Genomic DNA, 24587 nt, shown 5'->3' on the forward strand with positions numbered 1-24587 from the left:
TATTGCCCTGTATTCTATAGACCAGGTTTATTATTATATTTTTTACCCATTCCCAAACAATAGGGTTTTTGGGTGTTGTGCTAGTTTTTAATCCTGTTTTTGGTTTTGAAATAAAGTTATTGTAGATATTAGTTTTGTAGATATATTTTTTGATTGATACTAATTAGATCATCTAGTACTATACTTCTTTTTTTTCTGTGTAATAATGCTCTTCATCTCCCCATTCTTGTCCTTCATCTCCCATATCTGCTACAGGCAACACCAGATGCAGACAGTGAACCGTGATACTTAAGTAGCTAAACAAGGTCAGTAAGTGGGTAGTTCAGGATTTGGAATAGAGTTTGGGACTGGTCTGGGGTCTGTAAACTAGTGAGGCTGGTCTAGGGTCTAAGTATATAGGGGGAAGGAAAGAAGTATTCATTCTTGGGGAAAATGATCAGGGGTTTGTATGTAGGAGTGGGTCTGGTCCGGGGTCTGTATTACAGGGTGGATTTTACTTGGGGTCGGTATACAATAAGGGTCTGGTCTGGGGTCTGTATTACAGGCTGGATCTGACTTAGGCCGGGATCACACATGCGAGAAATACGTCCGAGTCTCGCATGGTAATCCCCAGCCCTGCCGTCTGCACTCCGGAGCGGAGCGTGCGGCCGCATAGCAATAAATGGAGCCGCACGCTCCGCTCCTGAGTGTCGGGTGCAGGGCCGGGGATTACCATGCGAGACTCGGACGTATTTCTCGCATGTGTGATCCCGGCCTTAGGGTCTCTATCCAATATATGTTTGGTCTGGGGTCTGTATTACAGGCTGGATCTGACTTGGGGTCTGGTCTGGGGTCTGTATTACAGGCTGCATCTGACTTAGGGTCTGGTCTGGGGTCTGTATTACAGGCTGGATCTGACTTGGGGTCTGGTCTGGGGTCTGTATTACAGGCTGCATCTGACTTAGGGTCTGGTCCGGGGTCTGTATTACAGGCTGGAACTGACTTAGGGTCTGGTCTGAGGTCTGTATTACAGGCTGGATCTGACTTGGGGTCTGGTCTGGGGTCTGTATTACAGGCTGCATCTGACTTAGGGTCTGGTCCGGGGTCTGTATTACAGGCTGGAACTGACTTAGGGTCTGGTCTGAGGTCTGTATTACAGGCTGGATCTGACTTAGGGTCTGTATCCAATATGGGTTTGGTCTGGGGTCTGTATTACAGGCTGGATCTGACTTGGGGTCTGGTCTGAGGTCTGTATTACAGGCTGGATCTGACTTGGGGTCTGGTCTGGGGTCTGTATTACAGGCTGGATCTGACTTGGGGTCTGGTCTGAGGTCTGTATTACAGGCTGGATCTGACTTAGGGTCTGGTCTGGGGTCTGTATTACAGGCTAGATCTGACTTAGGGTCTGGTCTGGGGTCTGTATTACAGGCTAGATCTGACTTAGGGTCTGGTCTGGTCTGGGGTCTGTATTACAGGCTGGATCTGACTTGGGGTCTGGTCTGGGGTCTGTATTACTGGCTGGATCTGACTTGGGGTCTGTATTACAGGCTAGATCTGACTTGGGGTCTGGTCTGGGGTCTGTATTACAGGCTGGATCTGACTTGGGGTTTGGTCTGGGGTCTGTATTACAGGCTGGATCTGACTTGAGGTCTGGTCTGGGGTCTGTATTACAGGCTAGATCTGACTTAGGGTCTGTATACAATAAGGGTCTGGTCTGGGGTCTTAATAAAGGATCACGTCTATATGTTTCTGTTAGGAGATCTGGTATGGGAACATTATTTGGGAATGTGGACTTCTGGTTTCCATTTTTGGATTCTCCCCGATATCTTTTCTCACGTGTTGGTGATTATGTTGTATACTTATTATCAGGGATTGCGTGCACAGATCTATAGTGACCGTTACCTGTCTCGTAGTAGTCTAGGATGGTAGCGGTCGCCGCCTGGAGGTTACTAACAGGAATGTCTCGTTCCACTGGGAATCTGAAGAACTTTACGGCTTTACCAAGCTGATACAACAGAAAACAATGGCGGCAAGTTAGTACATGGTAATATTACATGTAATATTGCTCCAAATCTAGTGGCAATAAATACACTGGAATCTTAATAGGTAACTTAATCCAAAATCCTCTGTCCACACTATTGGGTCCATTCTGCCAGGTTCCCTTTGCCTTTTCACTACCAAAAATAAAAACAAGTAAAAAGTCCTTCTTGAATTCTACGGCCATGTTGACACGTTCAGTATTTGGTCAGTATTTGACATCAGTATTTGTAAACCAAAACCAGGAGTGGAACAATCAGAGGAAAAGTATAATAGAAACACGTCACCACTTCTGTATTTTTCATCCACTCTTGGTTCTGGCTTACAAATACTGAGGTAAAATACTGACCAAATACTGAAGGTGTGAACGTGGCCTAATACTGATAGTCAATCACGTTGTGTAGTTGCCGTGACTGGTACTGCAAGTAGTTGCTCATGCATTTGAATAGGAACGAGCATGCAGTACCATTGATGGCCACTACACAATGTACGGAGTGGCGCCACTTCCTGGGCGCTGCGGCCTCTTTAAGCAGCCGATGATGGTTGTGATCAGGAATTTGACTACTGCTGATCTGATATGGATTACTTATCCGAATATTAGATCATTAACATTAAAGTCTCAGAAAACCCCTTTAAAGGGACTCTGTCACCTGAATTTGGCGGGCTATGTAAATGCCCTGTGTCCGGTCCGATGGGCGGAGTTTCCTCTTCTTTCATTCACCCCTTCCTTCCCCGCTGTCCGTAATATTTTCTTGAATTTGAGTAGGTTTCCTCCGTAGTTCACGCGTGCGCAATCCAATCTTGCCTCGCGCCCATGCGGTATGCTTTGCCCAACTGCGCGCAAAGCCGAAAAGCATTACTGCGCATGCGCTGGCGCACTATGTCCCGGAAGTATTTCGCTGTGTTCCGGGACATAGTGCGCCGGCGCATGCGCAGTAATTCTTTTCGGTTTTGCCCGCAGTTGGGCAAAGCATACTGCGTGCGCGAGGCAAGATTGTATTGTGCACGTGTGAACTACAGAGGAAACCTACTCAAATTCAAGAAAATATTGCGGACAGCGGGGAAGGAAGGGGTGAATGAAAGAAGAGGAAACACCGACCATCGGACCGGACACAGGGCATTTACATAGCCCGCCAAATTCAGGTGACAGAGTCCCTTTAAATTTGATGGACTTATTTTGAATTTAATTAAATTCATCATAACTGTCATTGCACCATTAATATATATGTGCCACATGACACCTAAGGGTGTAATCGAAGTAAGAGAAGTCTCACTCCATCGAAATGCCCTGTGACCATAACGCTGGGTGCCAATGGTTGCCCATTATACCAGGGAACTAATCAGGACTTAGAGTTGAGCGAATTTGTTTGGATTCAGTCGCCGAATCTGAATGTGCCATATTCATGCCATACCCTATTCCTGCCGAATGTATGTTTCTTGATCGGTTCCGAACATATTCTGTAATTTCTACTCCCATTTGATTCTAATGACGTTTTGCTGTGTTCGACGAATATTGCAAAAACATAGCTTGTGGACCTCAATGCAAAATTCTCTGAAGGGCCCCCAACTATCACAGATCTTTAACCGCAATAGTCTTTTCCTATTGGACAAAGTGACCTTTGTGGCCCCTCTAGTCTCCAGGGCCGGGATGCGAATGTAACTCTTACAATCAGGGGCGTAACTATAATGGGTGCAAGAACATAATGACTTGACGTCTTCGCCTGGTGTTCACCCTGCACGCAGTGTTTGTGAGAGTCCAGAAGACGAGAGGGGAGCTCACCTTCTCAAAGTACACGATCACCTTGTTGGGATGCGCCTCTGACCTGCTAACCAAGTTGCTTCTACTTAGCTGAAAAAAAAAAAGAGTAAGTATCGATAACGTGATTTTATTTAGGAAATCCATACATGTTACACTGTGATTATATCGCGAGCGTTGGCTGTACCTGTTGGACAGAAGACTTGACCGGGGTGTATCCGGACGGGAGCCTGATTTCTACCAGTGCCATATTTGAGTGCTCTCTCTTACCAATGTAGCTGTGGGAACAGATTGTACTTTGGTTATTTTGTGTGTTTTTTACAGATGAAACATGGTAAAAAAGTAATAAAAAAATATAAATGGACCACAAAACTATAGCAAGTGCCCGTGCGGCACACTACTGCTGGTGTCAACCTCGAATAAAACTTTCACTTTTTGCCAGATGCTTCCATAAGTAAATAGTCTGTCCTCAGGCGGCTCAGGTCTGCCCTGCCACCTGGGAATGCTGGAGTAAATCTACCAGTGAGAGCCTAGCCTTCAGGCCTCCAATGATCAGCGTTTCATATCCTAGCCTTACATATCATTATGGTGTGAAACTTGGTGTCCTGTGAATGTTTGGCTGTGTCCACCATAAGTCCTCATATGGGGTACAGGAGGTATGGCCGCACCTCGCCAACCCACTTTAGTTACACCTCTCCCTACAATCACAATTCCAGATCCTTTGCAGATTTTGTGTTAATACAGATTTTGGATTTCATCCCAATGAAATTCTGTCCTTCAATTTTGTGCAGGGAGCAAGAAAATTATTGTCTGCAAAAAGGTTTAAGGTTCCTTCTCTTGAAAGGTTTGGTTTAGTAAGTTGTGCCCAATGGATCCCTTAGATCGCCATAATATGGGTGAGATTTTGCAACATCCATAACACCTAGCAATGGATCACCACTAAATCCAGGGTGACCAGGTGTTATAACGAGCATTTATAAAGCAAAAAAATAATATGTATTCCCCCCCCCCCCCACACCCTAATAGGTATGTTTTGGTCCCACCACAGGAAAGCCCTAAATCGAGTAGAAATGTCTACTTTTGGGCTTGGTTTACCTAAACCTTGCTTCCTTTTAGACTGGGACATGCCTATATTTATGACAGTTCTAGCAAATTGAAGACTTATGCTACGGCACTTGACACCAGTGATCGTCCCCAACTGGTGGAGATCCATTCAGTCCAAACTAAAGACAAGCAAATCATTTCTCAGGATCTGCTCCAGCGGGAAGGTTAGTACTCCATTACCTTGCACTGCCCGCCTACTATGTGCCGGCATCCGCAGCTCCTCTTTTGATTAGCTTGCTTGGCAGGACATCATTTCTGTGGCGTGATGGACACACAAGGTCAGGCCAGCTAATCAAAAGAGGAGAAGTGGATGCCATCAGGAAGTTGGCGGTTCACATTTCTCCCGTTACAGAATACTGACCTTCTCCCTGGACAAGTACCCTGCAAATTTATTTACTCATCTCTAGGCCAAACTTTTCTTCATTGATACTGACGCCCACATTACTGTAGATCCTATATATATATATATATATATATATATATAATGCCTGATACATTTCATGTCCGTACATCTCACCTGACATTGACCAGGATGTCAAAAGATTTTAGAGACTTGACATTGCAGACGTCTGGCATGGTAGATACCGAAATGGTAAATGGCGCTTCACCCTCAGGATGTGGCACATTGTACTTCAGGTTTGTCTGAAACACAAAGCGTGAATCTGATTAATATCATGCAATTATATAGACCCCCGACTGAAGGACGCAGCGGTCCCACACATTCTGACATGATGATGGCTCATTTTGTTTTACTCAAGCAACAAGATCTCAAGGTAGCCGAAAAAAAGAGATTCTCCAAAATGAATATAGGTAAAGAAAGGTGCAGAAAACTGTACCTGCTTGAAGAAGACCCCTGTTTGGGTCAAAACGTTGGCATGTTAGATGAATTAAGATTTGATTGAATCGTACAAAGCCGGGTACGTGCTTTCACATCTTCTCTGTATGATTTGTTGTGCAAATTTGGTGCGCATTGGGGGTCTTTCTTCTCAGTAGCAGTATCATATAAAGTGAGGGTGACTCAAATTGGCCATTCACATTAGATAAATCAGTCCAGACGAATAAGTAGCAGTCCTACTACCCTGTGATGTCTTCTGTTAAAGGGTCAATTCCATCTTCATAGATGGCTACTGTTTGTAGATGCAACCACTTTTGCAATTTACTACTTATTAAAATTTGCAGCCTTTCTTGAGATATTAACACTTTTGTTTACAGCTTGTTGCCTAGGAGACCGACCACCGCTGCTGTCCTGCTTGTAAGCACTGCGCTGATTAGGAGGTAACAGCCCTCCTGCCCAGCTTTAAAACAGTACTTACAGGCACAATAGAAAAGTGCTTGTAAGTACTTTGCATGTTCTATCAGCGGTGGTCGGTCTCCAAGGTAACAAGCTGTAATCAAAAGAAAACTGATCATTTCTAAAGAACGGCTGAAAAATTTTAATAAGTAAATTGCAAAATTGCTTGTATTTTGAAGTGTTTTCCAACAATACCCATTTATGAAGATGGGGATATTAACCCTTTAAGATAAACAGGGTTGGACATGTTGGATTTTAACATGCGTGATCCTTCAACCGGGAACTAAGTGTTGTCAGATCTCTTGGGATCGCTAGTGATACTTGACCACTATAATTATTTTAACCAGCGATACAATACAGGCAGCAGAATTTACATTCGGCCACATGTAATCAATGTCAGTAGGAGCTCTGCCACATCATTTTGGAGCTATTCTTTAAATATTTCCCCAAGTCCTATATTTAGGAAGGGCTTTTGGAAGTCCAGAGTAAAAGCCTCATTCACCCTTCCTATAATTTGGACTTCTATATTTTCATTTGAACAAGAGGTGACTGTACACATTAGAATAACCTTGGCCAACGTTTGGCAGAACCGGACACCCGTGTAATGTGTGTCAGGGTGTCCCGACAAATCCAAGATGACACATATTGGGAGGAATTAAGAATTGGGCATTTTGAATTTTAACGTCCCCGATCCTTTGTGTTCTCGGGAGCTTCTTACCTGTAAATACACACAGCCGGATCCGCTGACAGTGGCGGTATATTCTCCGGGTACAGTGGATAAAGGAACCTTCTGCAGGAGGAGGCGGTTAGAGTCTTCAACGTTGAACTTTGCAACTTGAGCATTGTCTAAGCTCAAAGTGACTACTCTGGGACCATCATGGCTGACAGCATGATAACCGTACAAAGAAAGTGCCTGAAGAGCAACGACTGTGTCCTGGCAAAAAAAAAACAACACAAAACATATTGAAAGCTGAGGCTGACGGTGCGGACAAACTGAAGGTTAAATGTAAGACTTTAATGAACATTCAGCCGCTCGACACTTGGGATCAGGAGAGGAAAAACTTGCTCTTTTTGACAGACTGGATGACGCATCATGGATGTCCCCATATCCCATTCCCTTTATCCCTTCCCATCCCTCGGGTGAACTTGATGGACATATATTTTATTACAACCATACTAGTCAACTAGAATAATTTCCTACAGACCTCCTGACTTAGCGGCACAAAGAACGTTGGTCAGTCCTGCTGAATGGCCGCTCAGTCCTATTCTCTTACATGGAGCTGGACTTGCAATACCTGACACAACCCATACACAGTTGTGGTGCTGTTTTTGGAAAAGTTTTTCAAATCTTGGACAACCCCTTTAATAACTGTGTTACTTTTGAAAGGACTGGAATAGGATGTGATTTCATTTGAGCGCAAGGTGGTGATCATAGTTGTGACGTCTACCTGGGTAGATGAAAACCCTCCAGTGGGGTTCTGTTGTTCCATGAGCCAGGTGACAACTTTAGTGGCGGCGGTCAGGTCTTCGGCCGTGACATCGGGTGTGGACAGCATGGCCAGCAGCACGTAGGAGGTCATTTCTACCTCAATAGAGGCGGCTCTTCTATGAGGGGCTCTCCGTTCTCCCGAATTATCTGATAATTCTGGGCGATGCCAGTGGACTGTATCATCTAGAATATGAGGGATACAACATATTATGTATCGGTAATGCCTATCCTGGCTAGCGCTAGATTTTGGCTCACAGATCACACCCCAGGGCTTCTTTATATCGAATCACTTTATCTCTTAATTAGAGAGAGATGTCATTATTGCTGTTAGTGAAGATAGGAGTTTTGACCTGACCAGTTCACAAATAAACCTTACTCCCTTACAGTGCTACTCTCTATCTATAACTTATCGGGAGTTAAAAGAAATTGGAACTCCCCTTTAAGGGTTTATTCACACTGCGTTTTTTTGAAGAGTGTTTTTTTTGTAATTGCACCGAAAAACAGCTGAAAAAATCACTCATAAAACTCAAATACTCTTACTACAAACTTCCATCATTTCTTTTTCACATGTTCAGTCTTTCAAGCCTTTACGCGCTTCAAGTTCCCAAAAACGGTAAGTGGTTAAAAGAAGTGAGCGGGACCACTCTTCGGGTATTTTCTGCTATGAAGTCACTCCAAACTTTGAAATAGAAGTCAATGGGAAAGCAAAGAAAAAAAAAATCCCGCTAAGACGTGTTTTTGACTGGGTGATTCATGGCCTAATGGATTTTATTTATTTATTTTTTTTAAATCTCCAGCAAAATAGCCTTTAAAAACGCTAATAAAATAAAAAAGCTCACAAAAACGTTAACAGAAAAAGTTTTTGAGTGAAAAAAAAAAAAAATGCAGTGTGAACATATCCAAAGAGCTCATGCACACAGCAGAGTCGTAAGCACAAAGCCTGCATGGCGGCACATGGCGGCACTCTATGTGTCACCATATGGCTCTATTACAAAGGCATTCTCCCATAGAAGCAATTGGGTAAATAGCTTACTCATTAGACTTGTTGGCCAAACCAGATGATTTTGGTGGGACCAGCTAATGATCTAATGTGACCATGATGTTCACCCAGGGTTTGTTGTAAGGAAAAAAAAAGGATTGAGCAATTCCCAAGATGGTAAGTTAGGATGAAGGATAACTCACTTGTCCATTCCTTCTAGTGATCCCAGCAGTCTGTAAGAAATCCTTCATCCTCTGGATATGGGATAACCCTTAATATTTCCACATGCCAAAACTTTGCCCTCTTCCCGTCAGGAAGACATACACGTTTGGAGGTCGAGAGGAATGACTATCCTACCGGCATCTATAGACCCATCCTCACAAGTCTGTACAACCCGCTCCATCAAACAGTTTCTTTACATACTACAATCACGCACCTTTCCTAATGGCCTTTTCTTCCAGGGATTGAAGAAGACGAGAACGAAGCTCCGTTTTTCCAGCGAGAGTGAAGGCATAAGCCATTAATGCTTGTGTATATACGTTGTTTTCACCATTCATTGCGCTCTCCAGGCAGAATAACGCATTTCGGACTACAATGTTCTGCGGAGAGGATCATTTGATTTACACGATCTCCATATACCAATAATTCCTGATCCCCATCATTTACCCTTCCCAGTTTATGGATTTCAAATGTCACTGAAAACTATTATTTCAGAAATCAATAACACACATGAAAATAAGCAACTGGACTGATCTTTCATTCTCAAGTCAAAGGTAAAATCTGTATTAAGTGCATATACACTTTCCCATTTCTGAGATACGAGATGACACTTGGTGCTTTAAAATTTCCATTTGCGCAACATCAGGAGAAATTGATTCACAATTGGTGTCACTTCATTACTGGACAGGTCGATTTCACAGAAGTGTGATTGACTTGGAGTTACATTGTGTTGTTTAAGTGTTCCCTTTGTTTTTTTGAGCAGTGTATATTAACCCCTTTCTGCCAGCTGACGGAATAGTACGTCAGCTGGCAGAACCCCCGCTTTGAGGTGGGCTCCGGTGGTGAGCCCACCTCAAAGCTGCGACATGTCAGCTGTTTTGTACTGCTGACATGTGCGCGCAATGAGCGCGAGCGGAATCGCGATCCGCCCGCGCCCATTAACTAGTTAAATGCGCTGTCAAACGCTAACAGCGGCATTTAACTAGCGCTCCCGGCCACGCGGCCGGAGCTGCTCGCACCGCTGACCCCCGTCACATGATCGGGGGTCATCGGTGCATTGCCATAACAACCAGAGGTCTCCTTGAGACCTCTATGGTTGTTGATGGCCGATTGCTTTGAGCGCCACCCTGTGGTCGGCGTTCAAAGCAACCCTGCATTTCTGCTACATAAAGGTGATCTGTGCTTCACCTCTATGTAGCCGAGGTAATTGAGTTGTGCATGCTTCTAGCCTCCCATGGAGTCAATTGAAGTATGCCAAAATTAAAAAAAAAGTGTTTAAAAACATAAAAAAATAAAAAATATATAAAAGTTCAAATCACCCCCCTTTCGCCCCAATCAAAATAAAACAATAAAAAAAAAGTCAAACCTACACATATTTGGTATCGCCGCGTTCAGAATCGCCCGATCTATCAATAAAAACAAAGGATTAACCTGATCGCTAAATGGCGTAGCAAGAAAAAAACAAATCTCCAAAATAACGTTTTTTTGGTCGCCACAAAATTGCATTAAAATGCAATAATGGGCGATCAAAAGAACGTATCTGCCCCAAAATGGTATCATTAAAAACGTCATCTCGGCACGCAAAAAAATAAGCCCTCACCCGACCCCAGATCACAAAAAATGGAGACGCTACCGTTATCGGAAAATTGCGCAATTTTTTTTTTTTAGCAAACTTTGGATTTTTTTTCGCCACTTGGATAAAAGAGAACCTAGACATATTTGATGTCTGTGAACGCGTAATGACCTGGAGAATCATAATGGTAGGTTAGTTTTAGCATTTAGTGAACCTAGCAAAAAAGCCAAGCAAAAAACAAGTGTGAGATTGCACTTTTTTTGCAATTTCATCGCACTTGGAATTTTTTTCCCGTCTTCTGTTACACGACATGGTAAAACCAATGGCATTGTTCAAAAGTACAACTCATCCCGCAAAAATAAGCCCTCACATGGCCATATTGATGGAAAAATAAAAAAGTTATGGCTCTAGAAATAAGGGAAGAGTAAAACGAAAAAAGCTCCGGGGATGAAGGGGTTAATATCTTTAGCAAACTTCAATGATGGAGGCCATAATCAGCGCAGCTCCACATACAGGCTGAAAATTCATACCTCCAGTTTAGTTACTCAGTAAAAACCCTCTCTATCCCTCCCAAATAATAGAGCTATGATAATTCAAGGGTTTAGGCTACATTCACAAGGCAGCCACAGTAGAAAACCTACATCGAAATCTGCAGCTTCTTTTCTCCTCTTGGACTGAAATTTAATTCTCAACATTCTCAAATCACAGGTAAAATCTGTCTTCAGTGAATACAGACTTTCACTTTAATGAGATGGGAGCTGACGGTTGGTGATCATAAAGTTCTATGGAGAATTGTAACTGCTGTTTGAGAACTTGCAGCATAATGTCCATGTTCCTCTAGCTCCTCCCTAGAATGTTTGTGGGTTCCTCTAGTTCCTTGCCTCTCTATAGAATTTAGACAACAGGTAGAATGGCAATTAGGAAGACAACACATATAAAAGGAGTGGTTCTGCAGGGAGTGACCACAGACCATTTCTCTGTTATCATCCTTTTTGGCTGTTGTTTTGGTCACTTTTGCATTTTGTCATTGCTCTCATACCCAGAGGTACTGTACAGTAGCATAAGGCGGTGTCTACAACCCACAGAAGTTGCTCAGGTAGTGCAGCTCATCCAGGATGGCACATCAATGCGAGCTGTAGCAAGAAAGGTAGGTGTGTCTGTCAGCACAGTGTCCAGAGCATGGAGCAGATACCAGGAGTCAGACCAGTACACCATGAGATGTGAAGGGGGCTGTAGGAGGCCAACAACCCAGCAGCAGGACTGCTACCTCCTCCTTTGTGCAAGGAGGAACAGGAGGAGCTGTGATAGATCTTTGCAAATCCAGGGGCCACTAACATCCATGAGTCTGCTCAAACTGTCAGAAGCAGACTCCATGAAGGTGATATGAAGGCCTGACGTCCACAAGTGGGTGTTGCACTTACAGCCCAACACAGTGCACGGTGATTGGCATTCGCCAGAGAACAATAAGATTGGCAGATTCGACATTGGTGCCCTGTGCTCTTCACTGATGAGAGCAGGTTCATACTAAGCACATGTGACAGACATGACAAAGTCTGGAAACGACATGGAGAAGGTTCTGCTGCCTGTGACATCCTCCAGCATGACCAGTTTGGCAGTGGGTCTGTAATGGTGTAGGGAGGCATTTCTTTCGGGGGCCGAACAGTCCTCCATGTGCTCGCCAGAGGTACCCTGACTGCCATGAGATACCGGGATGAGATCCAAAGACCCATTGGGAGACCATATGTAGATGCACTAACCCGTGCAGGAGAGAGGGTCAGGGAGCTTGCAAAGTAGCAGTACATCTGTCCAAATGAGGCTGAGTCCAATAAGTTGCAGGTGGGTGCTGGTCGCGCTGGTAAGCGCAGCCGCAGTAGTAGACAAACAAGGGATTTCATCCGGCACTCTGGAATCCGTGAGCAAAATCAAAAACTTTTATTGGGCATATCAAGCCATAGATAAAAGAATAAGAACACCTGATGTGTTTCTGATGCGGTAAAAGCGCCCTTAATCATAGGATACAACAGCGGCAATAAATGTGATAATATATAGAAACGTTAAAGCAATCATAGCCAGCAATAGTAATTGCATTAATATGCACGAGGAGTGTGTCACGCCAACATCACAAGCCTTAGTGCAGAAACAAAAAACATATTAATATATATATAAAATAAATCATTTCTGAAATTTATACTTTTTGGGCATTTGGTATCCAATTTAAGGATTACGATAATTCTGAAACCTCTTCACAACTGATGGAGCAGCCTGCGATACAAGCAATAAATCATCCACGTACCACTCAAACCAATTGACTGCACTGGAAAAAGAATTAGCCTCAGTGAAAATGTAGAGTTCTTCCCACCATGTCATATACAGAATGGCAAGGGATGGGGAGAATCTCGTACCCATAGAGGTGCCTAGTATTTGCAAATAGAATTGGGAATCAGACATGAAAAAATTATGATTCAGGAGATATGAAAGAGATTTGATGATGAAATATCTAAGATTAGATGAATAGTTAGTTACTGTATCTGTCCAAATGGTGCTGAGAATAGCTTGGATTGGTAAATGATGGGGAATGGTAGAGTATAAATTACCGGTAATAACATCACATGCTTGAAATGTAACAGAGTCTTCCTATCGAAATTGCTCAAAAACCTGTAAAACTGAGAAAGTATTTTTAAGATAGCCTGGGATTCTAGTCACTAAAGGATGAAGGTGTTCATTGACCAATAAACTTAAGTTATCATTGAGGGACCCTATGCTGGAAATTATGGGACGAAGTGGTGGAGGAATAATTTCCTTGTGGGTCTTAGGGAGACCATGAGAAATAGGAATAACCGGGTGGTCAGGGAGAAACCAAGTGCGGGTTTTGTTACTAAATAAACCCATGATGAAGACACTGATGCTATGGACTGGCCTGCCCAGTCCCCAAATCTGAATTCAATCGAGCACATCTGAGACATCCTGTCTCGTTTCATCCACCACCGCCACCTTGCACCACAGAATGACCAGGAGGTGATTGATGCTTTTACCCAGGTCTGGGAGGAGATCCCTCAAGAACATCCGCCATCTCATCAGAAGTATGCCCAGGTGTTGAAGAGAGATCATACAGGCACGTGGAGGCCACACACAATACTGAGCATCATTTCCTTGACTTGAGGCATTTCCACTAAAGTTGCATCAGTCTGTAATTGGATTTTCCACTTTGATTTTGACTAAAACCAGACCTCCATGGAATATTAATTTTAATTTACATTGATCATTTTTATATTTTATTGTTCTCAACGCATTCCGCTCTGTAATGAATAAAGATGTGTAACTGGAATATTTCATTCAGTGATATTTAGGATGTGGTATTTTTGTGTTCCCTTTATTTTTTTGAGCAGTGTACTAAAGACCGTGGTGTGTTTATAAAAAAAGGTACATTTATTGTTTTTTCCCCTTACATACCCGAGAAAGGCCACCATGTGTGAAAGAAAACCTTGTGCACTTACCCTTGCAGATAATGGATATTCCAATAATGCTATGGTAGTGTATGCAGCCAACGTAACTTCATCATTTACTCCACCCTACAGGAAAAATGCAAATTACACTTGGACCAACACAGAACTCCTACATAAAGTGCGCACATAATAGTTTTCACTGATGACGTGGAAATGTTGGCGTTGTATTGTGAGCTTATATATATATATTTGGAGGTTTTATATATATATATATATATATATATATATATATATATATATATACACGTAGAAAAAAGGGAACAGCACAATATTAACTTATCTTCAGGTGCAGGGCCCCAGGATAACAGTCCATATATCCAGATATCCTGCACAGTGGGTTGATTAAATCCTGCAAAGTTGAATACTGATCCTATGGAGTGCTGCCTCATTTTTTGACATTTATATATATATATATATATATATATATATATATATATATATATATACACATTCGGACCCCATCTACAATTCTCTATCTCCCATTTCCTTTTCTTGTGCTCACCTTCATCGCATTGTTAAAGAGATAACCAACATTTTGGAAGCAGCCATTTTCCTTCTGGTGCCGAGTAAGCCATTCAAGAGCACCGCTCGTATGTGCAGGATCGATGAAAATGTAAGGTTGGGCTCTGGCAAATGACTTCATAACAAAGGCCGTCAGCCTGCGAATAGACGTTGGATAAAAATTAAGTGTACGACAACCATAGCTGAGCAACGTAAAGACAAGGTGTAAATGCAACACACGGGATGACAGAAATGGCCGAAGCTGATGGCTCTGGACCCCTGTCTTAAAGATTTTCTTATATATATTCTTAAATGGGCCAATATTTAGTGTCCTTGCTTTCCATCGTGCGGTAACATTACATAACATCTGCATCACTGGCATCCTTATGGCTTCAAATATTGGGAGAGGAAAGTTGCACAGAAAAATCATGTAGGGCACATCAGAGGTCAAGATATACAGTGGAGGAAATAAGTATTTGATCCCTTGTTGATTTTGCCCACTGACAAAGACATGAACAGTCTATAATTTTAAGGGTAGATTCATTTGAACATTGAGAGCTGGAATATAAAAAAATAAAATCCAAAAAATCACATTGTATGAATTATATAAATGTATTTGCATTTTGGAGTGAGAAATACGTATTTGATCCTCTACCAATCATTAAGAGTTCTGGATCCTACAGACCAGTTAGACGCTCCTAATCAACTCGTTACCTGCATTAAAGACAGCTGTCTTACATAGTCACCTTTGTAGAAGACTCCTGTCCAGAGGCTCAATTAATCAGTCAGACTCTAACCTATACAACATGGGCAATACCAAAGAGCTTTATAAGGATGTCAGGGACAAGATCATAGACCTGCACTTAGCTGGAATGCGCTACACAACCATAAGTAAGAGGCTGGGTGAGAAGGAGACAACTGTTGGTGCAATAGTAAGTCATTGGAAGAAATACAAATGACTGTCAATGGACAGTTGAAAGCCTGACCACTGCTCCACTCATTGCGGCCGGTAAAAGCTCAGCGGCCCCATAAGGAATGAATGGAGCCGTGGTGGTGTGCATGCTTGACCATGGCTCCATTCAGGCACGGCACTGCAGAGCTCCGTCCTCTGGCCTCGCTGGAACCCCACCCATCAGCAAGTTATCACATATTCCATATACAGGAGATGACATCAAAACATTTAAATAACCTTTTAAATTATTATATACAATAGCTCTTTCATGATGAGCAACCCAGCAAGTCCATGGATGGCATGGCCAGTGCATTGATCTCAGTGGAAAGTGTTGCACGACCCTTACAGATGGTTGTTTAGGAATCCAGAAGATGGAGATCTTGTGATTAATCTTTTTATTGGGAGACCCTTTATTTTTAACACCCCTGTAAACCCCCCAACCATCCTTCTTATTCCTACCAGGTATTTCCCGAATTTCCTCTTCTGTATACTGGTCCAAATGCGCTGTATGATCCATCACTGTGCTTATAAGCCAGCTGTTTCTGATAGCCTGCATAAAAATATTCAATCTCAGTTTTAGAAGAAAAATAAAACAGGCAAGCGCGGAAGGCAGACTTAAAGAATAAATTAACCTTTTTTTTTATAATTTTGCGCAGAATAGAAAAATATGGAAATGTGCAAGTCACTTGATTAAGGAAGACATCTTCATAACTGTAAAAAAAAATGCATTTAAGTGTTTCCCAAACCCCTCTGTTTCCCCAGTCTATTAGTCTGCTTTTAGCTGCATTGATATCATGTGGAGCACAGATGATGGCAGTGATGGGTCAGCCCCTGTCTCACTAACTCTGGGGATAAGCTGCTCAGATAACGGCGTCACTCAGACGAGGAAACAGGGGCCGACCCATCACTGCCATCATCTGTACTCCAGCTAAAGGGAGACAAACAGATTAAGGAAAAGCAGGTGTTTGGAAGCCATTTACATACAATTTGTTTTACAGGAACTAAGACAAATTACCTAATAATGAAATAGGCAAAGTTTTATTATTTTCAAAATTATAATACAAATATGATAGTTTAGTTACTCTTTAAATGTTCATTCCCATCTCATAGGGTGATAGTACACTGCTACAATATGACATCTCCTTATGATCGATGAGAGTCTGACCTCTGGGACCCCCACAGATCTTAAAGGGAATCTGTCAGTAGTTTTTTGCTATATAATCTGAGGACACATGAGGTAGGGGTTGAAATACAAATTTCAAGGATGTGTCAGATGTCAGGCTGTGTGCTGTTGTTTACTTACAATGAAGGTTTTATCATCTGGTGATTATCATTAAAGGGAACATGTCACCCCCAAAATCAAAGGTGAGCTAAGCCCACCGGCATCAGGGGCTTATCTACAGCATTCTGTAATACTGTAGATAAGCCCCCGATGTATCCTGAAAGATGAGAAAAAGACGTTAGATTATACTCACCCAGGGGTGGTCCCGCTGCGGTCCGGTCCGATGGGCATCGCGGTCTGGTCCAGCGCCTCCTATCTTCTTACGATAATGTCCTCTTCTTGTCTTCACGCTGCGGCTCCGGCACAGGCGTACTTTATCTGTCCTGTTGAGGGCAGAGCAAAGTACTGCAGTGTGCAGGGGCTGGGAAAGGTCAGAGAGGCCCGGAACATGCGCACTGCAGTACTTTGCTCTGCCCTCAACAGGGCAGATAAAGTACCCATGCGCCGGAGCTGCAACGTGAAGATAAGAAAAGGACGTCATCTTATGAAGATGACAGCCCCGGACCGCGACACCCATCGGATCGGACCGCCCACCCAGGTGAGTATAATATAACCTCTTTTTCTTATCTTTCAGGATACATCGGGGGATTATCTACAGCATTACAGAATGCTGTAGATAAGCCCCTGATGCCGGTGGGCTTAGCTCACCTTCGATTTTGGGGGTGACAGGTTCCCTTTAAAAGGAATACAGTAGCACGTTCTTGTTGGTCAGACTCCGCCCCTCCTGTGATAAGCAGTTCACTGTTTATGGACTTTGTACCTGCAGAGCCTGGTGTGGGCGGGGTTAGCTTTCTCAGCTCTGCTGCATTGCTAAATCTAATAACTCTGATTGTGTCAGAACCACTGCACCCAGTAAACTAAGTGAAACATCGTTGGATTCAGAGTCTCTTTGCCTATATCATGCTGCTCTCAGATGAGATAGCAAAAACCTGCCAACAGATTCCCTTTAAGAAATAGCTTTGCAGCTCTTGCTTTTCCTTGTATGCCATTGCTCCTGGTCTCCTGACTGTACAGATAGCTATAGCGGCCATATTTACTTGTATGGGGCTGAGCTGCAGCGCCCCTGCATGTTGGGTGGCCAGGACATGCCTGTGCAGGGAATCTCTGTGAAAGGGCCGCACAGCTGTATGAGCCCCTTGGCTCATTAATTCTCAGAATCGGTAGTCGTCCCTGAGGTCAGTCTCCCATCTATCACTTACTCACGGCACATCCTAGCAATATGCAAACATTTTATGAGCTTCAGGCCCATACCCCTTAAAAATAAATAGTACAATAAAATCCCTTCCATTTTGATTAATTTGGGGGGGAGTGGGAAAGTTGAGTACTAGTCTGTGTGGAGCCCACCTCCAGCAGGGGTACTGTCCCAACTTTTTTTGCGAGTTAGTAATGAAGTGAAATTATTTAGACACATAAAATGTATTAATGGATATCTCACAAATTTGCCATTTAGGATCAGAGGAGAAGTGAAGGACAACCCCACTGGCAATAGTTGGGTATAGCTAGACCAGGGGTGTCAAACTGCATTCCTCGAGGGCTGCAGACAGGTCATGTTTTCAGGATTTCCTTGTCCTGCACAGGTGATAATTTAATCACCAACTCATTATTTGTGTAGGTGATTAAATTATCACCTGTGCAGTACAAGGAAATCCTGAAAACATGACCTGTTTGCAGCCCTCGAGGAATGCAGTTTGACACCCCTGTTCTAGACTATCCCTGAGCAAAACTTAGGAGACCTTGTTACCAGACAGCAGTGGTCAGGTATCTGCATGGCATCATGGATGGATGGATAGATAGATAGATAGATAATAGAGAGATAGATAGATAATAGATAATATAGAGATAGATAGATAGATAGATAGATAGATAGATAGATAGATGGATAGATAGATAATAGAGAAATAGATAGCTAGATAATAGAGAGATAGATAGATAGATATGGGATAGAATAGATAGATAGATAGAGAATAGATGGATAGATAATAGATAATAGATAGATAATAGAGCGATAGATAGATAGATAGATAGATAGATAGATAGATAGATAGATAGATAGATAATAGATAGATAGATAGATATGAGATAGATAGATAGATAGATAGATAGATAGATAGATAGATAGATAGATAATAGAGAAATAGATAGATAATAAATAATATAGAGATAGATAGATAATAGAGCGATAGATAGACAGATAGATAGATAATAGATAGATAGATAGATAATAGATAGATAGATGATAGATAGATGATAGATAGATAGATAATAGATAGATAGATAATAGAGAGATTCATAGATAATATAGAGATAGATAGATAGATAGATAGATAGATAATAGATAGATAGATAATAGATAGATAGATAGATAGATAGATAGATAGATAGATAGATAATAGATAAATAGATAGATAATAGATAATATAGAGATAGATAGATAATAGATAGATAGATAGATAGATAGATAGATAGATAGATCAGGGGCGGATTATCAGAGGGTCAATATGGGCGGTAGCCCAGGGCCCAGTGGTCTGGGGGGGCCCTGGGCTACCGCACAGATTGACCCTCCGCTAATTGTCTAAATGCCCGCCGGCATTTGTGTGCCCCGCCGGACCCGGTGGGCAGAGAGAGGGGGCCCGCATTGGGCCCCTTCTCATCTGCTCACTGGGCCCTTTCCGGCGCTGCGGCGTTTTCCTATTGACGTGCGGGCGCGCGTGCGCGCGCCCGCATGCCAATAGTTAACAACAACAGCCGCCAGCCAATTGGAGGCTGGCAGCTGAAGTCGGCCACAGCGCACACGTCGCCGGCGTCTGACGTCATTGTCAGTCGCCGGCGAGTGTGCGCTGCTGAAGGGAGCTCACCGCCTGGAGCGCGGACAGGTGAGGAGACTGTTTTTTTTTTTTATCAGTTAACGGTGGACACACTGGGGGGCAATGCTGGAGGACATACTGGGGGGCAATGCTGGAGACAGTGGGGCAGATTGCTGGAGGACACACTGGGGCAGATTGTTGGAGACAGTGGGGCAATGCTGGAGACAGTGGGGCAGATTGCTGGAGGACACACTGGGGGCAATGCTGGAGAAACTGGGGCAGATTGCTGGAGGACACACTGGGGGCAATGCTGGAGACAGTGGGGCAGATTGTTGGAGACAGTGGGGCAATGCTGGAGACAGTGGGGCAGATTGCTGGAGGACACACTGGGGGCAATGCTGGAGACACTGGGGCAGATTACTGGAGACACTGGGGCAGATTGCTGGAGACAGTGGGGCAGATTGCTGGAGACAGTGGGGCAGATTGCTGGAGACAGTGGGGCAGATTGCTGGAGACAGTGGGGCGGATTGCTGGAGACAGTGGGGCAGATTGCTGGAGACAGTGGGGCAAGGCTGGAGACAGTGGGGCAGATTGCTGGAGGACACACTGGGGGCAATGCTGGAGACACTGGGGCAGATTACTGGAGACACTGGGGCAGATTGCTGGAGACAGTGGGGCAATGCTGGAGACAGTGGGGCAATGCTGGAGACAATGGGGCAGATTGCTGGAGGACACACTGGGGGCAATGCTGGAGATAGTGGGGCAGATTGCTGGAGACAGTGGGGCAGATTGCTGGAGACAGTGGGGCAATGCTGGAGGACACACTGGGGGCAATGCTGGAGACAGTGGGGCAGATTGCTGGAGACAGTGGGGCAGATTGCTGGAGACAGTGGGGCAGATTGCTGAAGACAGTGGGGCAGATTGCTGGAGACAGTGGGTCAATGCTGGAGACAGTGGGGCAATGCTGGAGACAGTGGGGCAATGCTGGAGGACACACTGGGGCAATGCTGGAGACAGTGGGGCAGATTGCTGGAGACAGTGGGGCAGATTGCTGGAGAGAGTGGGGCAGATTGCTGGAGAGAGTGGGGAAGATTGCTGGAGACAGTGGGGCAATGCTGGAGACAGTGGGGCAATGCTGGAGACAGTGGGGCAATGCTGGAGACAGTGGGGCAGATTGCTGGAGGACACACTGGGGGGCAATGATGGAGGACACACTGGGGGCAATGCTGGAGACACTGGGGCAGATTGCTGGAGGACACACTGGGGGCAATGCTGGAGACACTGGGGCAGATTGCTGGAGACACTGGGGCAGATTGCTGGAGACACTGGGGCAGATTGCTGGAGACACGGGCAGATTGCTGGAGACACTGGGGCAGATTGCTGGAGACACTGGGGCAGATTGCTGGAGACACTGGGGGTAATATGCTGGACACACTGGGGCAGATTGCTGGACACACTGTCTGGGGGCAATATGCTGGACATACTGGGGCAGATTGCTGGACACACTGGGGGTAATATGCTGGACACTGGGGGTAATATGCTGGACACACTGGGGGTAATATGGTGGACACACTGGGGGCAGGACTGGAGGCATGGGCAGAATGGAGACACGGGGTAGAATGAAAGACATGGGGCAGGATTGGATCATGAGGCAGGATGGATACGATGGAGACAGATGGGGCAGGATGGGGAGATCATATGGGGCAGGATGGATACTCATGAGGGCAGGATGGGAGAACATATGGCTGGAGCCAGGAATGAGACACACGGGGCCAGGATGGGGAATATTATTACCATAGGGGCTAATTAAGGGATATTATTACTGCAGTGATGTATTTATTTTATTTTTTGAGTGTACTGTTTTAAATGGGGGGGCGGTCCTGTTACTGTGCAGAGTGACACTATATCGCCTTTTTTTCTTCATGTGGTGTAATTTAGAAGTTGTGAAAAATTAAGTAATGTGTTCTGCAAGCGGAGCTCGAGATAACTGTGTTATTTCCTGCAGAAACGAGTCCTGGCTGGAAGAAATGATGGCGGTCTGTGCTGGATGAAAGATGAAGGGCTTCACCTAGGGACGTCACTGGTGAGTCAGTGTTACTTATACACTGACACTATACACTGTATACTATATACAGAGGTCCTGTGTACAATGTCACCAGTGATCACTGTATTACCTATACATTATATACAGAGCTCCTGTGTATAATACCACCAGTGATCTCTGTATTACCTCTACACAGACACTGCATACTAAGTACAGATCTCCTGTGAATACTGGCACTTATGGTGATAGTATTGTGTTTTGGGTTTTTTTTTATTACTGATCAGTATTGTAGTATTCAGTCACTATGTGGTGGTAATATGTGGTCTGGAAATGGTGTTGTGGTATTTGTCCTTTGTATGTGCTATTTGGTCACCAAGTGGTAATATGTGGTCTTGACATGGTGCGTGGTATTTGTTCCTTGTATGTGATATTATTCGATCACTGTGGTTGTAATTTGTAGTCTGGTCATGGTGCGGTGGTATTTGTTCCTTGTATGTGATATTATTGGTCAAGATATACCTAAATTGTATTGCAGATTTTAACAAATATTTAATAGGTTACAGTAGAGTAGGGCCCGGCCCTTTTTCTGGAATAATCTGGTTCGGGTATACCATGACCCCCGTCACATGACCCCCGTCACATGACCGGGGGAGCCCACAGTGTGTGAACAGCCCGGGGCCCTGGCTACCCTTAATCCACCCCTGAGATAGATAGATAATAGATAGATAATAGATAGATAGATAATAGAGAGATAGATAATAGAGAAATAGATAGATAGATAGATAGATAATAGATAATAGATAGATAGATAGATAGATAGATAGAGATAGATAATAGATAATAGATAGATAAATAGGTGCATAAGTGTAGTAGATATCGGTGGAAAGTCTGGCGGTTTGTAGCCCAGCAGTCGATTGGATAGAGAGGTGAATGAGCCGCGTATCTCTTACCTGTGCTCAGGTAGCTCAGCGCTTTGGTTCTTATCTCTGGGGTAAGCTGATTAGTTTTATTAAGATACTCCAGAATATAGATATTAGGAGTGAACAGGACCATGTTTTGTTCTCCACATCCAAATGGCAGCCGGAGAAGGTTCCCCAAATTCTGCATTGAATTTCCCATGATATCCCCTAAAAGAAAAGACACATTTATCAATTCCAAAGGGTTGTATCAACTGGGTTCAAATGAGTCATTAAAAGACAATCATTTGATATGTAAGAATCGGAGATCAGATGTGTCTGCTGGGACATGATGGGGAGATGTTACTGACCAGAAATCCTCACTTAAATGGAGACTTTATCCAAGACACAGGTCTCGCAACCAAAGAACGCTAAGTGTCAGTGCTACACCGCATCGTAAGGCAAATGGACGGGGTCGCATTGCAATCCCGAGGTACTGCGACAAGCAAGTCGCAAAATATCCGACGTGGTTGGAATTTTTTTGCAGTGCAAACCCATTCACTGATATTGCACTGTGATGTAGCAGCGACACCTAGCAAACTTTGGCGCCGTGTAGCCCCGGCCTAAAGGATGACCATACACCTAGAATAACTGCTGGCTGAACAAGCTTATTCAGCCAACAGCTATGCCTCCCGACCAACCCATACACATGTTCAGCTGCGTTGTTTATTTTCAATGGGAAGATGGGAGTAAGACATTGTCACACATCTGCGAAAAATAAGGATTGAACATATTGATATTCAACATGCCCGATCCTGCTTAATCCCATGTACATAATCTAGATGTCTGGTCCCACTCAAATTGATGTGTAATGTATGTTGTGCCTTAAGTTCTGAAAACTGTTTCCATATGTCATACCCTTACGTAGAGGACTCTGTTTGTGATTTATACTACTGGAGACAACACTGAAACTTACCAATAGCAGAGAAGTAAGCGCGAGGAGAACCTTCCACCACTTGTCCTGGAAGTTGTAGTGAGATCTGCTCAGAAGTCTCAGCGCCTAAGTAAAAGATTTAGTAAAAGTTATTTTATAGAACTTTTTATTACTTTAGAGATCACAGTGTAAAAGGACCTGTCATAGTAGTGAAAGGTTTTATATAACTAGAGAACGCAGATCTGAAATGCCTCGTCAGAATGGAGCATTGCCTGGACATGTAAGCCACCGATCCAACAGAGGAGGAATAAAGCAGTGGTGGCACATCCAGTGCCGGGTTACCAATTAGGCATAGTGAGGCGCCACATCTTTTGCGTAATGAATGAAAAATAATATTAATTTGATATTGAAAGAAATTCAGAATCTCATTGACGGCCCAGCTGGCTGACATTGGAGGCCAACTAGTGGAACAGAGCTCCAATGTGACCATTACAGCAAGGGGCAGTGAAATGAGGTTTCAGCTGTTGTCGGGTATATTCGAGAATTCACGAGTGGTAAAGGAAGGGAATCTGTGGGATCGGATGCGACAACTCTGTGCCTGGCCATAACGGGGAATGGAGGAGCGGAAAGTGGCCGCAAGTTCTCACCGATTCTAGACCATAATGGAATATTCATGAGCAGAAGCTTCGGGAACCTGAGGTCAACCTTAGATAATGTCCTTTTCTGGGTTATAGTGAAGTCCGATTACCTTAATTTTTGTTCTGTTTAATTAAAATGTAATTTGCATGTTAAAATTGTTGTTGGTAATTTTAATTTATTCGGAAATAATTTGCTGGGGAGCAGAAGCCAAGATTTCAACTACCCAAGGTCCTCCACGACTTGTTGCATATAAGTGGCCATCACTCAGTTCTAATGAGACATTTCAGAGCTTCATTTTCCAGAATCGTTCACGAAGACAGAGTAATTAGCAAGTAATCACCTATCCTGAGATGGGACAACACCCTTAAATCAATGTTGATTTTCCAATAATTATCCGAAATTCTCCAACTCAACAAGTTTATACCTGCAAATGATTTACCTTTTCCACAAATCATGACATTCTGGGTTACTTCTTTTTCTATGCCCTCTGGCTACAATTACAAAAATAGAAAAAAAGTGTATATATTTTATATACACATACATAGAATAATTTTTACAATTCTTTGCTTCATTAAATCAATCCTGTAAATTGATTGGTTTAACAT

General features: G+C 43.6%; 1 protein-coding gene across 1 annotated transcript in view; it reads right to left on the reverse strand.

Annotated features, from left to right (window-relative positions):
* LOC138665893 (alpha-2-macroglobulin-like) overlaps window positions 1-24587 on the reverse strand; it is a 60616-nt gene that overhangs the window by 3005 nt on the left and 33024 nt on the right. Inside the window, exons 22-34 of the mRNA XM_069753837.1 lie at window positions 24422-24473; window positions 23386-23469; window positions 22464-22640; window positions 15843-15933; window positions 14433-14589; window positions 13922-13996; window positions 9072-9234; window positions 7616-7839; window positions 6886-7101; window positions 5394-5518; window positions 3960-4050; window positions 3797-3865; window positions 1882-1984 (exon numbers count right to left, since the gene is read on the reverse strand). Of these exons, the coding sequence (XP_069609938.1) occupies window positions 1882-1984; window positions 3797-3865; window positions 3960-4050; window positions 5394-5518; window positions 6886-7101; window positions 7616-7839; window positions 9072-9234; window positions 13922-13996; window positions 14433-14589; window positions 15843-15933; window positions 22464-22640; window positions 23386-23469; window positions 24422-24473 (1627 nt within the window). The remainder of the gene's footprint in view (window positions 1-1881; window positions 1985-3796; window positions 3866-3959; window positions 4051-5393; window positions 5519-6885; window positions 7102-7615; window positions 7840-9071; window positions 9235-13921; window positions 13997-14432; window positions 14590-15842; window positions 15934-22463; window positions 22641-23385; window positions 23470-24421; window positions 24474-24587) is intronic.

Source organism: Ranitomeya imitator, chromosome 2, assembly GCF_032444005.1.
Source record: "Ranitomeya imitator isolate aRanImi1 chromosome 2, aRanImi1.pri, whole genome shotgun sequence".
Classification (NCBI taxonomy): domain Eukaryota; kingdom Metazoa; phylum Chordata; class Amphibia; order Anura; family Dendrobatidae; genus Ranitomeya; species Ranitomeya imitator.